At 57.2% G+C, this 17426-nt stretch overlaps 1 protein-coding gene across 1 annotated transcript in view; it reads left to right on the forward strand.

Annotated features, from left to right (window-relative positions):
- SCN5A (sodium voltage-gated channel alpha subunit 5) overlaps positions 1 to 17426 on the forward strand; it is a 73052-nt gene that overhangs the window by 29539 nt on the left and 26087 nt on the right. Inside the window, exons 12-17 of the mRNA XM_039237226.1 lie at positions 1608 to 1740; positions 2558 to 2796; positions 10463 to 10636; positions 11837 to 12193; positions 15510 to 15956; positions 17255 to 17407. Coding sequence (XP_039093157.1) covers positions 1608 to 1740; positions 2558 to 2796; positions 10463 to 10636; positions 11837 to 12193; positions 15510 to 15956; positions 17255 to 17407 — 1503 coding nt within the window. The remainder of the gene's footprint in view (positions 1 to 1607; positions 1741 to 2557; positions 2797 to 10462; positions 10637 to 11836; positions 12194 to 15509; positions 15957 to 17254; positions 17408 to 17426) is intronic.

Raw genomic sequence — 17426 nt, forward strand, 5'->3', positions numbered from 1 at the left:
GCGTGGCTGGGCAGCACTGCCTCAGTCTGCACATGCCGTGGGGCAGGCTCAGAGCTGCCCCGTGTGTCTCTGTGCCAGGGCGGCAGCTGACCTGGGGAAACTGCTCTCACAGCAGATGACTGGAGCACAAGAGCTAGGCAGACGGCACTTCAGGTGCTCCTGTTCACGTCACATCCACTCTCATTCCATCGGCCAAAGCACTTGTGTCATCCTTGCGAGAAGAGCAAGTAAATTCTCACTAAATGACAACTCAGACTATCACAGAGTGTCGAGGGGCAGAAGGGAAGCCGGCAGAATTCCAGACGTGTTTGTGAGTTAAAGTGGCCAGGTTTGGGGTTCTGTTGGACCCGAGCCACTACTGTTACAGCAGCCACCTCAGCCCTCTCAGGAGCCTCTGGTTGAATACTTCCATGACTGGGAGCTCACTCCCTCCCTAGGCAGCATTCCAGGCCCGTCCCACCAATTGCAAAGGCTGACTTCGACTTGAGTGCAAGTGGCTTTGGTAACCACGACAGGCCCTGGCTCTGCTGCCCAGGGGGGCCTAGGCCCGTCTTTCTTCTGAGCCACAGAGATGATAGAGCCTCTCACCCTTGCGTGCCGCACAGCCCAGTGCCGGGACAGCCCCAGCTCGGGCTCGTGGACCGTGGTCACGCAGGGTGAAGGCATCGTGGGCTCCCCCGTGGCACTGAGTGGCGGGGCTGTGAGTGGGCCCAGAGGGTGCCTTTTCCAAAATGATGCAGGCTCACTGAAAACAGATCCCACAGTGCAGGAGTGCAGAGGCGGAAGGAAACTTCGCCGTCTCCTTGGCCTCCCCCAACAATCCCGGTCCCCAGAAATACTCACTTGAACAATTCGGGTGTTTCCTCAAGATCTTTTTCTTGGTGCTTCAGCAAACTGCTTGTCCTGGAGGGGCTCCCGTGGGAACGCACAGGCCTCGTTGTCTTTATCGTCAGTATCTGGGTCCAGAGGCGGGTTGTATCCAGAATTGACCTTGGGATTCTTTCTCTTGATCAGTGTTGCCTTTCTGGTATCAGGAGCAGGGCTGCAGTGGCCATCCCTGCGCACCTATTTCCGGTGCACGTGTATAATTATTTATGAGGTTAGATAGCTAGAGCAGAGCCAGTCTCATTTTCTGGGGAGAGACTGCCGACCTGCCTCCACAGAGGCCCCCCAGCTCTGTCTGAGCATCGTGCTTCCTGCTTCTATTAATGTTGCCTTAGAGCATGGGAGGTTTTTCTTCTGCTTCTTTGTGCTCTTGACTCTGGGGACCTTGTGGTCCATTAAGACTCCCAGAGTGTTGTTGCGCGTCCTAATGTATAACGACAGCATCTGGTTAAGAGAACTGGGTCCATGGAGTTTCCTGTCCGCGCTCAGGAACAACCGCTGACGAGAGCCGATGAAGAAAGAATGAAGGAGATGATTGCAAGAGGGATGGGGGGAGTCAGCAACAGTGAGGGGTCGGGAGCAGAGGAGCCCGGCATCGTGTCCCATCCGGACCCCTGTCCTATCTCCCCTTGGCCCCCGAGCCCTGAGTCCGGGACACCGCTGTCCCAGGCCCAGCAGGGCCCCCGCGCCCAGGCTGACGGCTGTCTGCTGCTTGCACCCAGACCACGCCGTCGGAGGAGCCGGGCAGGCCCCAGACGCTGAGCCCCCGGGCTCCGTGTGCAGACGGCTTCGAGGAACCGGGGGAGCGGCAGCGGGCACTCAGCGCAGTCAGTGTCCTCACCAGCGCACTGGAAGGTCAGCACCCCAAACCGCACCCCCCCCGGCTTAGCCTGACCCCGGCAGCTGGGCTGGCCTGCGACCCCCCACAGCTGGCCCGGGCTCTCCAGTCCGTGTCACCGGTGGGCCCTCACCACGTCTGTGCCTCTTCCAGCCTTCCCAGCGGTCCTGGCCTGTGCCGGGCGCTCACCGGCCTCCTCCCGTCCTCTCCCGAGCAAACCCATGCCTTCCTGGGACCACCCGGGCCCGGCATGCCTGTTCTAGACTGTTCCCAGCCACTCCGTGTCCACCACAGGCTATTCCAGGCACCCCGCATCCACCCCGGCCAGCACCCCCCCCCCGCCCCGGGCAACCCCAGCCGTTCCAGTCTGAGCTTGGCACCGCCCCCCAGCCTTGCTCCCTCCTGTCCCATGTGTGTTCGTCTCTTTCCTGGCCTGTTCCGGGCACCCGCCATCTGTCCTAACGTGTCCCAGATGCCCACGTCTGTTCTTCCGTTTTGGGTGTCCTTAGATCTGAACTTGCCTGTCTCAGACGTTGTCTCACCCTTCTCGGCTAGTCCTGCCCCGAGTGTCCCCTTGTCTACGTGAGACTTGTCTCAGGACAGAACCCGTGCTCACCCGTCTTGTCCCAGGTGCCCCCGCACCCTGTCCCTGCGGCCTCTCGGGTCGTGTTTCCAGAGGAAGGGGGCTGGACACAGGCCACACCCGCCCCGGCCTCCCGTGCCCCTCCCACCATCCCCCTGCCACCTCCCGGCTAAGCCACACGTCTTTTCTGGGACACCAAATGCTGTGCGAGTCAGTCCACAAAAACAAAGCTGCTCCCTGGCTACCCCCAGAGCTGGAAGAGTCTCACCGCAAATGCCCACCGTGCTGGAACCGCTTTGCCCAGCGCTACCTGATCTGGGAATGCTGCCCGCTGTGGATGTCCATCAAGCAGAGGGTAAAGTTCATGGTCATGGATCCATTCGCCGACCTCGCCATCACCATGTGCATCGTGCTGAACACGCTCTTCATGGCGCTGGAACACTACAATATGACCACTGAATTTGAGGAGATGTTGCAGGTCGGAAACCTGGTAAGGGCCCCTGGCCGCTGACTCTCGAGTGTGCATCCTCATGTGCAGGCCTCTCGGCCAGCTGGCACGGCCTTCGTGGATAGCGAGGGGGGATCCAGAGCACAAAAGGGTCTTCTGAAGGTGGGAGGCATCATGGAAAACATCCTGGAGCAGGAAGTGTCAGGATCAGGTTGTAAGGAACTGAGATGTAGATGAGAGTGAGATGCCCAGAGGCTGGAAAACAGAAGTGAGTTGGGGGTGCACTTGAAATGTGCAGGGACATGAGGTACGGCGGTTAGCATCGGAGGAGGGTATGCGATAAGAGGCAGTTCTCTTAAGGAAAGGATGGATGGATGGGTGGGTGGGTGGATGGATGGATGGGTGGATGGATGGGTGAGTGGGCGGATGGATGATGGGTGGATGGGTGGGTGGGTGGATGGGTGGGTGGGTGGGTGGGTGGATGGATGATGGGTGGGTGGATGGGTGGGTGGGTGGATGGGTGAATGGGTGGATAGATGGGTGGATGGATAGATGGGTGAATGGGTGGATAGATAGATGGGTGGATGGGTGGGTGGATGGATGATGGGTGGGTGGTGCATGGATGGATGGTTGGAGGATGGACTGATGGATAGTTGGGCGTAGTAATCAATCAGGCAGAGCCAGATTTGAATTCTGACTCAGCTCTTACTATGTGACCTCAAGCAAATTACTTAGTCTCAGTCATTGGCAAAATAAGGATTTGTTTAATTTAATAAATGTAAAATTAGTATGACAATATCAAGCTCATAGGAAGCTAATGAGGATTGAATAAGATAATGTGTGTAATGTGCTTGGCTCAGAGTTTGATAAACAGTAAGCGCTCCAAATAAACTATAGCTGTGGTCTGTGGTTATTGTCACTGCTGATGTTATTAAAGAGACTCCCCCCGGAAGTCAGAATGTCTGGGTTCTAATTCTGATGTTTTTTTCCCTTAAGACCAACCTCTTTATTCTAAAAATGGGAAACTGAGGCTCAAGAGAAGACACAGTAGTGGCAGAGCTGGGCATGTAACCACTGTCCCCTGACTCTGAGAGGCAGGGCCCTGCTGGCTGTGCCCCGCTAAGCACAGCCAGGGGCTTCCGGGGGACGTCTGCCAAAGGGCCCAGGGGCGTCCAAAAGGAGCTCCCACGATCACCCCTGAGGTTGGGGGGAGGAGAGGGTCGCTCAGCCCAGCTTTCTCTTACTGCTGAGTCAGCCCTGTCTTGGTCTCAGTTTCACAGGTGCCCCAACCTGACCTGGGCAGGCAGGTCTACACCGTGAACTGTGAAGGTTCTATTCCTTTATTACTTCCCATATTGAGAACTCTAGATAGTTCTCTTGGGGTCTATTCAAATTTTTTCTCAAACGTGAGTCCGTTTTGCTATCATGGCACTTCCTTTCCTTCTTCCGTGTGCAAGCAGAAAGCTGTGTTCCCATCTGTGGCGTTTCTGGCACACTGGTGCCGGGCTTGTGCCGGGTGGTCTTCACACGGTGCTTGTGCAGGGCTGCAGCTGAGTGCGGTTTTACTGGGATGTGACCACTGGGTTGGACTGAGCAGCAAATCAAGGTGCTAAAGGGCCCTGGTGACTTCCCTGGATCATTGAGTTGTGATTGAAGTGAAGTTGTGTTAAACTTGGGGTCCTATTGTTAGTAATAAACCATGTGATTGGATTGTAGCTGTATTTTGTTTCATTTGGATGGCTTTGTTGCTGCTGTGTAAGGTTTTGATGGTCTCGAAGCTAATCTATTCTCAGTGGTTTAAATGTTATATGTAAAGAAACAGAACCATAAAATTAAGCGCGGGAAAATAATCTGAGTATGGGGAAAACCTTTCTAAGCATGTCGTTGAAGACCAATTCCATAAAAGAGAAGATCGATAGATTTGACCTTTAGCCCTTCACCTAAAGAGCAAATGCAACTTTTGTTCCTAACAGTGTGAACCAAACAACCTGACAAGCCTCCTACTACAGAATAACTAAAAATATAGCACATATTCTTTGAAATGCCTGTCAGAGCTCACGAGAGAATAACAAAAATCCCCAAGTGCCCACAACAAAAAGGAACTTAAAAACCATAGACGTTTACAGGTGAAATGGGCCTGTAGTTGCCCTGGGGGTGGGCGGGAGCAGGTGACGCTGCTGGTTAGGGCAGCCTGGGGACGTGCAGGTCAGTGAACACGTAGACAAGGCAGATCTTGAGACGGCACGAGTAGGGGGGTGGAACTGAGTGGCCCCATGAGAAGATAGCCCTCCATTCGGTAGAACAGTGAACCAGAAAAAAATCCTGGCACTGAAACCGGGAAATGATAAAGAAGGAAGCTTCCAGGCTCAGCCAGGGCCGAAGAGGAGGAAAAAATGACCGCTGGAAGCTTGTGACTACGGATGTGGCCTTCCATAGATTTGGGTTTGGATCTATAGCTGAGTGTTTCTGAAACCTCTGCCTAAAATTTAACAGATAAAGTGACCCTGTGACGCGTTGGGGCCCCTACAAGAAGCAAGCACAAAACTTATCTGAAAAGACACACCTTTAACCCAGGCCAAATGTGTTCTCAAAATCACAGAATACACAAGGAAATACTCCACTGTGAAGAAGGGTCAGCGCGCGCACGCGCACACACACACACACACACACACACACACACAGAGGCTTATGCCCTTACAAATGTCCTGTGATATAACTGTCGAATAGCGATTATAAAGTAAGAACGTCTGTAATAACTAAAGACGTAAAATAAGGAATTAAAGGGGTGCCTGGGTGGCTCAGTTGGTTAAGGGACTGACTTTGGCTCAGGTCATGATATCACAGTTCATGGGTTCGAGCCCCACGTCGGGCTCTGTGCTGACAGCTCAGAGCCTGGAGCTGCTTCAGATTCTGTGTCTCCCTCTCTCTCTCTGCCCCTCCCCTGCTCCTCCTCTCTCTCTCTCAAAAATAAATAAATAAAACATTTTTTAAAATAGGGAATTAAAAACATAAAAGAATAAGACAGCTTTGGAAAAGAACCAAATCCAATCTCTAGAAATGGAAAACAGTCATTGGGATTAAAATCTCAGTATATAAATAAAATAGCACATTCGTATAGCTGGGGACAGAATTAAATTAATATAATTTTAGATCTAAGGAAGTTGCCCAGAACGTAGAAAAGAGAAAAGAAGAGACAGAAACTATGAAATCAAGGTTCAGAGACGTGGAGTCAGAATGAGAAGGTAAAGCAGACAGCTGACAGGAGTCCAGAGGGAGAAGGGAGGAGAACGGAGGCAAGAGAATATTCAAGAAGGAATAGTTGAGAACTGGTAAAAGAAATGGACCTTAAACTCAGGAACTACATCCTGCACAGGATAAATAAAATATCGTGCCACGCCACGCTGTGCATGAAAAGCAAAGACATCATACAGCAACTGAAGCAAGAAAGATTGCCTAACGGACAGCGGTGAGGGAGACGGCAGACTCCACAGCTGCTTCAACACAATCCAGAAGATGGTGACATTTCAAAGTTCTAGAAGAAAACACAGGACACCCTCGGATTCTCTGCCCATTGTCCTACTGTTTACGAAGGACCCTGAACAAAGACCAAGAGTCTGCCACGCACAGATTATCTCTATGAAACAATGACAAACGTGTACTTCAGAGAGAAGTAAAATGATGCAGAAATAGGGTTTGAGACAATCCTGAAGGGATGTGGGTGACACTAAGCAAGCGTTGACTGTAAAGACAAGAATAATAAGGTGGCTGATGGGAGGGCATACAAAGTAGGAACTAAAACACTGGACAACAGCAGCATGTGAGAGAGGCATGGAGCAGGGCTGGAGGCAGGATGGTCTGAAGTTCATGTACGCTATGAAACAGTAGTTAGTTTAGATGTTATTAATTCAAGACCGATGGTTAAAACTTTTAGGGTAACCACTAAGAGGATAGGAGTGGAAGATCGTAACTGCCAAGCCAGTGGAGAGGAACATGGAGAAATTTTACAATTCAACCTGAAGCAAAGGGGAAAAAAAAATAGAAGACACAAAATAAAGTGAAGACACAGGTCCACGTATACCAGAAGTCACAATAAATAGAAGTGGGGACTGCACTCACCAGTTAAAAGACAGATTGTCAGTTTGGTAAAGAAATCAAACACAACTATATGGCTTTTTTTTTTTTTTTTTTTTTTTTTTTTACAAAAGATGCCCAAATATATTTTGGGACCCAAATCCCTAAAAGGGATTGAAGAAGAAGAAATGGAAAAAAGATAGACCAGGCAAATACTATCAAGAAAATTAAGAGTTACGTCAATATCAAACAAAATATACTTTAAAGCAGAAAGTGTTATTAAGGGATAAAGAGATCCAAAACATAAAGATGACAGAACGGTTCACCAGGAATATATAACTCTAAACCTGCACGCACCAAATTACATAGCTTCTAAATATGTAAACCAGACAATGAGATCAATTTAACAAGACCACAATCTTAGTGAGAGATCACCCTTCATGGCTGATGGGTCAAGCCCACAAAAGATCGCCAAGAATCTAGAGGACTTGAATAACAGGAATAAAAAGTTTGACTTAATGAATGTGCAGAGCACAGCACCCAACAATGAAAGAAAATACACATGAAACATTTACAAAATGACCACATTTTATGTCTCAAAGCAAGTTGCAGCAAAGACAGGATACCATGCATTCTTCAGTCTCCAGCCATTGTGCAGTTAAAATAGAAATATATGTGTCAGAATCCCTAGAAATGCTCATTGACTATGCAGTTCCATTTCCAGAAATTTATCCTAAGAACAGAATTGGGCAAGATGTTTTAAAACAAGTATCCGGATGGATATTTATTATGGCAATGTTTTTAATAGGAACAAAAGAATGCCCATCGCAGGGAGATGGTTAAACGACTTAGGGCACATCTGTACAGTGGAATATTCCACAAGTGCTCAGGCAGAGAGGGAGGGAGGGAGTGGGGGCCGGAGGGAGGGAGGAAGGAAGGAACACCATAGATCATGTTTAATTGGCATTGAAAGATGTTTACAAGGAATTAATTTTAAAAGCAATTTTATAGTATGTACAGTTAAAGATATTAAAGATTAAAATATGGTTTAAAATATGGTCAGGGAGAATTTGGGGTTTCCCTAAAGTTTCCCCCTTCCTGGGAAGCAGCCATCAGCACTGCCCAGTGGCCCCCTGGCCAGGAGTCAAGGAAAGCAGGTCCCCAGCCTGCCAGCCTCTGCCCACCAGATGCCAGTGAGCCTGTAAAACAGGCGGAACTGGAGGCACGCGCTCCTGGCACTGTTGGGCACTCTCATCAGTCATCATAAAAGCTGCTGCTGGTAACAGTAATGGCCCTCTCATAGTGGCATCTGCTTTGCACCCGTCAGCTGTAGCTTTTAGAGATCTCCTACGGGGTCCTTACTGTCCCCATTTTACATACGGGGACACTCGACATCAGGGAGATGAGGAAACTGGCCCTGAGATCACAAAGTAGCAGATCTGGCTTTGAAACCTGGGTCTGGCTGCCATTTTCTGTATGTCTTCAGCCACCAAGCTTTGATCACATGGCCTCAGAGAGCCTGAGCTGCTCCGGGGACTCTGGCACCAAAATCTACGCATTTGTAAAGCAGCGGTTCTCAAGCTTAGCTGCATGTTAGCGTCACCTAGGAAGCTGAAGAAAGAAAGAAACCCAACTCCATACCTGGGCTGCCCTCTGGCCCATTTTGACTAGGATCTCTGGGAGTGGGACCCAAGCCTCAGGCTTTTTAAAGCTCCCCACGTGCCCCAAGTTTGAGAAGCACCTGGCGATCTGGTCAAAATGCAGGTTCTGCCTGGATCTTCCAAATTCTGTTTCTAAAGGGTTTCCAGGCGATGCTCTTGATCCAGTTATCACTTCTCCCAAGAGCCTCTGTCGTCGTCTTCTTCTGACTTCCGATGCCAGCTAATATCTGCTCTCTCCTTGCCCCGGGGCAGAGTGAGGCGGAGGTCTTTCCTGGACCCCTTCCCAGAAATGAGCGTGTTAGCATCCGTGGGTCTGTCGAACGGGCCTTGGAACACACCTACCCTGGCGTGCTCGGGGAGGTGATGGGGGAGACCAGAGGGCCAGCCGGGGTCAGAGGAAAGGGCCCACCCTTGGGGGTCCTCGGGGAGACCCAGGGCCGGGAGGGCGGCTGCCAGGACCCTGGGCGCTGCCGGAGCCGAAGGTCGAAGACCCAGCCGTGTGTATGTTCTTCAACAAGTGCTGGTGGCCTCCCGCTGGCGGGGCGCTGTGCTTACCCCAGTAAGGTACAGACGGTGCAGCGAGGGGGACGGAGTGGTTGTGCGTCCGGACCCCGGAGACAGGCTTGGGTACTGAGGAAAGGGGCAGAGGAGCCCGCCCACATGTGGGGGCAGCCCGGCACTGGAGCTGAGGCTGGGATTTGGGGGGCCCTCCCTTCCCCAAGACCACAGCTGGTGGGGGAAGGTTCCCTCTGAGCACGAGCCCTAACGGGACTACTGAAGTCACGGGGGCCGTGGTGGGTGGGACCTTGTGCAGGGGCTACCCGCCCCCGCGCCCCCGGCCCACCCACCACCTCGTGCAGACAGACGGGGACCGGGCTGATGCAGGTGTCCGTCCTTCCCCGTTCGGCACAGAGCCCCCTCGGGGCGCCCCTCCTGTTTGCTGACCCCGGCGAGCTACCCCAGGCACCCCATCTCTGACCTCTCCCCCTCGCAGCTGCCGGCGCCCTGGCGCCGCCCCCAGCCGTGGTCTGGCCGTCAACCTCAGCCCTCCCCGCAGCACCCCAGTGCCTCCTCGCCGGCCTCAGCCCCCAGGCCTGCGTGTCGGCCCCAGCTTCCTGCCAGCGGGGCCCGCGCCGGGCACCCCCAGCATATTCCCGTCGTGGCGGCTGGCGTGGTCACGGCCGTGGCCCCCTCCACGATGGGCTCCCCGACCTCAGGACTCTGCTGGCCCAGCTTGGGTGGCTCCAGACGGTGCCAACGACCCAAGGGAAACGCAGTTCCTCAGGAACGTTCCCAGGAGGCAGAGGTGGCTCCTCCCGCTCTCGAAGCACAACACTGAGTCCACTCCCTGCCCCTCAGAGGCACCGGCTGCACGACCCCACGCAAATTACTTAACCCGTCTGTGCTTCAGTCTCCTCACCTGTAAAGTGGGACAGTGACACTTCCCTCGCCGGGTTGTTGGCTGGGTGAACAGGAACAGCACATGGCGAGCGCTCCCGCCCAGGGCTGGCACACCGTCACGGCCTCGAGAAGCGCTGGCTGGCGGTTTTTACGGAGATGAGAGTTCAGTGTGTGGACAGGCTGGAGCGGTAGCGGCATGGGCGAAGGCCCTGAGGCCTGAAAGCCCGAGTGCTGGCGGGCGGGCGTGTATCTGGCACCTGCAGAGAGGGCTTCCGGTGGGGACACGGGCTGGAAGGTGTCAGGCTGGGTGGTGTCCCCCACCGCAGCCTCCCCTGCCCCCAGGTGCTTCCTAGAGCTGGGAGTCCACGCAGAGCCTGAGGCGGGCCCCGAGAGCTGAAGGGGAGCTTGGGCCGCAGGTATCCCCGAGGGGCCGGACCCTGGCCCAGGAGGCGCCCACTGGGAGCCAGGGTACAGTCAGAGCTGGAGGCCCAGGGGGGCCCTGCGGATGCCAGGGTCAGAAAGCAGGGCACCCCTCCTGGCCACACACGGGGCACCCAGTCTCCATCCCTCCCCAGGTCTTCACGGGAATCTTCGCGGCAGAGATGACCTTCAAGATCATCGCCCTGGACCCCTACTACTACTTCCAGCAGGGCTGGAACATCTTCGACAGCATCATCGTCATCCTGAGCCTCATGGAGCTGGGCCTGTCCCGCATGGGCAACCTCTCTGTGCTGCGCTCCTTCCGCCTGGTACCCGGCCGGGCCCACTGCGGGGGGCGTGGGGGGCGGGCCCCGGGCCCTGAGGCAGCCCCTGTGAGGTCACCACTCAGCCACCCCTGCTCGATCCATCCTGCTCTCCCCCACAGTCCTCGCTGGGCGCCCCGGTGCTGGTGATGTGGGGGGCACAGAGGGACAGGAGGGGAGCCTTCCCCCTGGGGGAGCCGTTGGGGTGGCCGTCCTGACGACTCACAAAGCTCTTGGTGGCTCACAGAGCCCCAGGAGGCAGAGCAGCGTTACTGCGTACCCATTTCACACGTGAGGACAGTAAGACGAGTGAAATGAATTTCCCAAAGGCGCGTGTCAAGTGACATGTGGAGACGCTCCGCGGGCCCCTCTCGGGGGCTCTGCCTGCTGGCTTCAGAGCCGGCCCTGGAAGCTCGAGGACCCACGCAGCCGTGCGGGGAGCTCGGGTGACCCCGAAGCTGCTGCTGTGTGGCCCACCCCCAGAGTGCAGGGTGCCTGAGATGTCCGCACACGGGGCTGGAGGTGGACCGGGGGGGGGGCGCTCCCTAGAAGAGGTCTGGGCAATGTCGGGGCGCTTGGAAGCAGGATGGGAGGGACAGTAGAGACCGCGCCAGCTATGAGTTCTCATCCCACCCGCTGCCATACACCAAGGGCCGCAGACGAGCTGCTCCACCTTTAAGGCTTGGCTTCTTGGTCTGTCAAAGGAGGTACCGATGGTGCCGACCTCCTGTGGTTAGTGGGAGCTCTGAGTGAGGTGAGCCGCCCTAAGCGCGGGCCTGGCACCGCAGGTATTCAGTAGATGCTGAGCACCCGCCCCCTTTCTCCGTGATAACTGGGAGGAGGGAAGGTTGGAGGCAGTTAGGCAAATCAGAGATGGTTTGACCTGATGAGGATGATTCTGGAAGAGGAAGGGCATTCCATGCTGAGGGATCTACTGGGAAGTTCCTGGAAGTGCGCCCGAGGCGGGTAGGAAGCTGGTGTGGGGACGGAGAGAAGGGCTGAGGGGGGAGGGGGAAGCTGGAGGTGGTGACCTGACTCCCAGAGCAGGGCCCAGTGAAGCTGTCCTCAGGCCGTAGAGAGGAGCAGCGGTGTGTGCTCCTGGGGAGAGATGCCCACGGGCTCCCTGGGCGTCAGGCAGGAGCTAGCGGGGCAAGCGGGCCGTGGCAGCGGGAACCAGAGCCCCTCACAATGACCCCTCCTCCGCAGCTGCGGGTCTTCAAGCTGGCCAAATCGTGGCCCACCCTGAACACCCTCATCAAGATCATCGGGAACTCGGTGGGGGCGCTGGGGAACCTGACGCTCGTGCTGGCCATCATCGTGTTCATCTTCGCTGTGGTGGGCATGCAGCTCTTCGGCAAGAACTACTCGGAGCTGAGGCACCGCATCAGTGACTCGGGCCTGCTGCCCCGCTGGCACATGATGGACTTCTTCCACGCCTTCCTCATCATCTTCCGCATCCTCTGTGGAGAGTGGATCGAGACCATGTGGGACTGCATGGAGGTGTCTGGGCAGTCCCTCTGCCTGCTGGTCTTCTTGCTCGTTATGGTCATTGGCAACCTCGTGGTAAGTCGGCCAGTGGCCTCACACGTACGCCACGTGCACCTTCACCCAGCCGGTCATCCCTCCGGCCACTCACTTAACCTTCCTTCCGTCCATCCGCTCATTCACTCAGCCATCTATCAAACTATCCATCTGTCCGTCAGTCTCTCATCATCCCTTTACCCGTCCATCCGTCCACCTGTTCATCCCCTATCCTTTCGTGACCTACTCATCCATCCAGTCACCCGCCACCTCTGTACCCATTTACTCATCCGTCTACGCACCTGCCACCAGTCCATCCATTCTTTTGTCCACTCACTCTTCCGTCTCTCTGGTCACGCATACACCCCCCTATCCAGCCACCAATCTACTTACCAGTCACTCACCCACCAACTCACCCGTTCTTCTGTCCGCCTCTCTCTCACTCTGTCTACTCACTTACCAGTCCTCCTACCTGTTCACTCACTCAGCCAGCCAGCCATTCATCAGACCCCCTTACCCACCCTCCCACCCATCCACCGAGTCACCATCCACTTATCTGCCCACCAGACACCCATCCATCAACCCCTGTTCATTCATAAACACACACACCCCTGCCTACTCATCTATCCATCTGTCCACCCATGTACCCATTCATCCACTACCCAATTTTTACTCTCTTATCTATCCCTCCACTCATTTATCCACCCCTGCATCCATCGGACAGCCCACTCATCCGTTCACTCAGTCACCAGTCCTATCCATCTGCCATCCAGCTCTCTACTTATTCATTCACTGATCCATCACCCTTCATTTGCTTATTCATTCAATCAGCCACCTATTTACCTGTTTGTTTATTATATACTCATTTTATATCCATTAACTTACTTATTTATCCATCTACCCACTATTATATTAGTTATTTACTATCACTGATTTATCACGTGGTTTTTCAGTTCGGCTTAACAAACATTTACTGAGCCCCTGTTGCATACAGAATAACACGGCAGATAGTGTCGGGCGTACGGGGTGAATGTGGCCCTGACCTAGCTCACCAGCTGGAGAGTGGGGAAGTAGAGAGTTCAAACAGGCCCAGAATAACTGTCCATCTGGTTAGAATGATCAGAGGCATTAAGGAAGAGCCCCTGGGTGCCGATCCACTCCAGCAGGGGAAATCAAGGAAGGCTTCCCGCGTAGCGGGTGGTGGTCCAGGTAAGGCAGGGCCCATGGGAGCCTGTGTGTCGTCCTGGGTAGCTACCCGGTGGTCCCTGACACCCTGTCGCAAGGGACCCAGGCCTTCGTTCCCGCGTCTGCCTGCCTGTCCTAGAACGTCTTCACAGCGCGAGGGACGCCGGGGTTGAGAGAGATCGAAACTCCAAATGCCAGAGAATGAGCTCTTGGGAGAAGCCGGTGCCCACTGTGGACACAGGGCTTTCCGGAGCACGCGGGTGGGCCGTACGCGCCCGGATGCCCCACCTCGGGCTCTCGCTGCTGCTGTGGGCAGGGTGGCCTCGCAGCAGCCCAGAGACGCTTGTGGGCGGCTCAGGGACTGTGGGCTGTAGGCTCCAGAGCCCCTCCCCAAACCTGCCTGCCTTCCCCCTCTGCGCGCCCCAACCATGCAAGGATGGGCCTAGGTCAGGCCGGGGTCAGGCCTCCTCCAGCCCCACAGGCAGAACCCAGAGCGGGGGCAGGGTGCTGGCAGCACCCCCTCCTTCCCTTCAGCTGGCCCCCTCCAGCCTCACTGGAGCCGCCAGACTGCACTGCAGGGCGGGTGCGGGTGTGCCAGGCTCTCAGCCCAGGGCCGGCCCGCGGCCCTCGCACAGACAGCCCCGCGTCTCCTGGCGGGTCTGCCTGGGGGTGAGAAGATGCGAGGCTGCTGGGGGAGGGAACCTGACGCGGCCCGCACAGCCCCCACCCCGGTCGCCTCGGGAATCGGGCCGCTGCCGGGCGTGGGCGGAAGCGAGATTGCCACTGAAACGGGAAGTCATGATGAGGCAGAGGCTGGGGCGCAGCGCGTGATTGACGGGGAAGGCACTGGAAGAAACCAAACCTCAGAGGCAGGCAACAGGGGAGGACCTGGCGCCTAATGAGGATGGCGGGGGCTGCCCAGGCACCCCCTCCCCGCCCTGCCCCCCAGCCTAGACCCCAGGTCCCTGGAGGCGAGGCCTGCATGAGGCCAGATCCAAGCTGGGCAACTTGGAGCAGAAGCAGGCCAGGCCGAGGCCAGTGTGGCCGAGGTGAGGGGCCAGGCCAGAGGCCAGTGTAGACAGCAGCCCTGAATCACATCACATGCCCTCCCCCCCACCCCGATGACATGAAAAGGGCTGCCGGTGTCAGAAGGGATCATGTCCCCACACAGAATCAGGTCCTGCTTCTTGGCCTTCCGTCCCGTCCTCGTGAAGGCGCATTCCTTCCTAGAGGCGTTTCTGACTCCCGGCGCCCCAGCCTTACCGCTGCCTTCCTCAGAGCTGTCGTCGGCTGCTCTCTGGCGCACGCGGCACATCTTCGGGGCTCCTGAGCAGCCAGAGAGGGGCCCGGAGTGGGTGACCCGCGAGAACCGCACACCCACCGTCACACACCTCCCTGCCGCACGGGCCCCGTTGGAGGGAACGTCTGGGGGTAGCTGGGCGGAAAAGCACCAGGCCCAAGGCGGGGAAGCTGTGCCTCTGGCCTGTCGGCCGGCGATGTTTGGGAGCCAGTCTGACGCACGTGTGGGAACGAGGCCACGGCCATTTTCATGTAGCTTCCACGAGGCCACCCCCTTGCCTCTCAGCAGCTTTACACTGGCAGGAAGGTTTAACCACAGGCAGTAGTCCAGAACCGTGCGAGGGACACGGGGTTTGCACACCTCATGTAAGGAGACTCTTGAGGACACAGGTGGGGTGTGTTCCACCAGGAGCCAGGTGCCCGGCTGTTGAGCCAGCTCAGGGGCAGAGCTAGCGGGCGCGTCCCAGGAAGGCCTGCAGGAATTCTAGGCTGCTTCTGGGTGGGGTTCCGGTGACCCCAGGTTGGATCCCACTTCCCAGGAGGCAGCCCTGCGCCTCCGTTTCTCCCGAGAGAGCAAGGCCCCTGTCTGCAGGCTTTGACACTGACCCTGGGCCAAGACCCAAGAGATCTGGGTCGGAATGCCCTCAGCTCAGACTGTATCTGAGCCCTGGGGAAACGGGATGAGAATTGGTCTTTCACTTTATAGCCAGACTCTCTACGTTCAGGCCAGGTGGAGGGTCAGGATGAGGGCACAGGGCTCGACCCCACAGCCGTTTGCCTTCCGCAATCCTTGTGGTCTCCAGGCCCCGTGATGGGCCCAAGGCCGAGTGGCCCTAGGATGGCGCCCGCCTTGACGAGCCTGACGTCTCCACAGGTCCTGAACCTGTTCCTGGCTCTGCTGCTCAGCTCCTTCAGCGCCGACAACCTCACAGCCCCCGACGACGACGGCGAGATGAACAACCTGCAGCTCGCCCTGGCGCGCATCCAGCGCGGCCTGCGCTTCCTCAAGCGGACCGCCCGGGACTGCTGCTGTGGGCTCCTCCGGCGGCCGCCTCAGAAGCCCGCCGCCCTGGCCGCCCCCGGCCGGCTGCCCAGCTGCGTGGCCCCCTCCGGCTCCCCGCCCCCCCCACCGCCAGAGCCGGAGAAGGCGCCGCCGGCCCGCAAGGAGACGCGGTTTGAGGAAGACCAGCAGCCAGGCCAGGGCACCCCGGGGGGTACGGAGCCCGTGTGTGTGCCCATCGCCGTGGCCGAGTCAGACACAGATGACCCAGAGGAAGATGAGGAGAACAGCCTGGGCACAGAGGAAGAGTCCAGCAAGCAGGTGAGTGCCCCCCACGCCCAGCAGGGATGCAGCACCTACTTATGGGGCCCAGGGCTCTGCTGCCCAGGGGTCCCAGCCTCGCTCGCAGCAGCTGCCCCCGCAGGAACGGGACGGAGGGAGACCACAGGCCACTCCCAAGGGGCAGCCTCCCACGAGGGTGCTGAGGCCAGCTGTCAACCCTCTCTTCGCAGCCCACCCGGAGGGGTCCTAGGGACGGGCTCTTGCCCACCACTCCCGATGCCAGCCGTGAGAGCTAATCGCACAGAGAGGGGAACCGGGGTCCGGCAAGAGAGGGACTTGCTCGGAGTTCCTCATGCACCCACAGCAGAGCCAGACACCCTGGAGCCCCGGCCGTTGTCTCCCTTCAGGACTAAGGAGGCGGGATATCTTAGTGAGGAAGGAGGCCAGTCCCCTGACCTCCCGACCGCCCTCTCCCCTCCTCCCGGCCCAGGGCGAACTCCGAGATTTAAAAATAAGCGTCCCTAAGATGGCAGGTGTCAGAGACGGCACTATCTTATCTCCCAACCCGTTATTTTTAACACTTAGGGCCTGAGTCTGGACGAAAAAGACGGTGCCCCCGCCCCTCAGCTTTCCCGTGGCCTGAGCCAGGCTCACGTGGCTCCTCCGTGGGTCTTTAGGTCAGCCAGTCAGTGGTTCTCCGTCTGGCTGGGCCCGTCCCAGCTGCCCCCGTCAGGCGACTCTCCCCGTGTGTGGAAGTGAACCCGGGGCTCCAGGCTTGCCTCCGCGCCCTTCTGCCTGCCCGTGGCCGCTCAGCCAGCTGCGGCCCTGAGCCACGCCGCGCTGTGGGGCGGTGACACTATAAGCCGGGGGAGGGGCGCTGGTGTCTCCAGGACCACGGCTTCCAGTTATCTCCAGGATGCTCCTCTCTCTTCCTTTTCCCTTTCCTTCTCTTGAGCCTGTTGACTCTGGCTCCCTGGGGCCAGAGTGTGTGTGTGTGTGTGTGTGTGTGTGTGTGCATGTGTGCATGCGTGCGTGTGTGCGCGCGTGTGTGGAAGGGGTGCCGTGGGAACTCCTGGGGGAAGTCAGCATGGCCTTCCTAAGCGTTTGGGAACCGGGCATCACAGCCCAGGGGCACCCTTCCAGGGAACGGGGGGCAGGGGAGGTTTGTGCCAGGCTGGCCAGGAGCCTCCCCGCGGCCCCCTTCGGCCCCAGAGGCCCTTGATCTTCAGCGAGCCGAGGCCCCGGGAAGAGGCGCGGGGAGGCGGGGCTCCGGCTGCTAGGCAGGCCCTGGGAGCGCACTGGCGGGGTGCTCACGGGCTGCGGGGTCTCTCCGGCAGGAAGCCCGGCCCGTCCCCGGCAGCCCAGACGCCCTCCCCAAGCCCAGGGCCTGGAGCCAGGTGTCGGAGACCCCCTCCTCCGAGGCCGGTGTGGCCCGGGCAGACTGGTGGCAGCAGCGGAGAGCGGAGCCCCGGGCCCCAGGGTGCAGTGAGGTAACGCACGCCTTTGTCC

This window comes from Hyaena hyaena, unplaced genomic scaffold, assembly GCF_003009895.1.
Source record: "Hyaena hyaena isolate Hyena2069 unplaced genomic scaffold, ASM300989v1 scaffold_121, whole genome shotgun sequence".
NCBI classification, from domain to species: domain Eukaryota; kingdom Metazoa; phylum Chordata; class Mammalia; order Carnivora; family Hyaenidae; genus Hyaena; species Hyaena hyaena.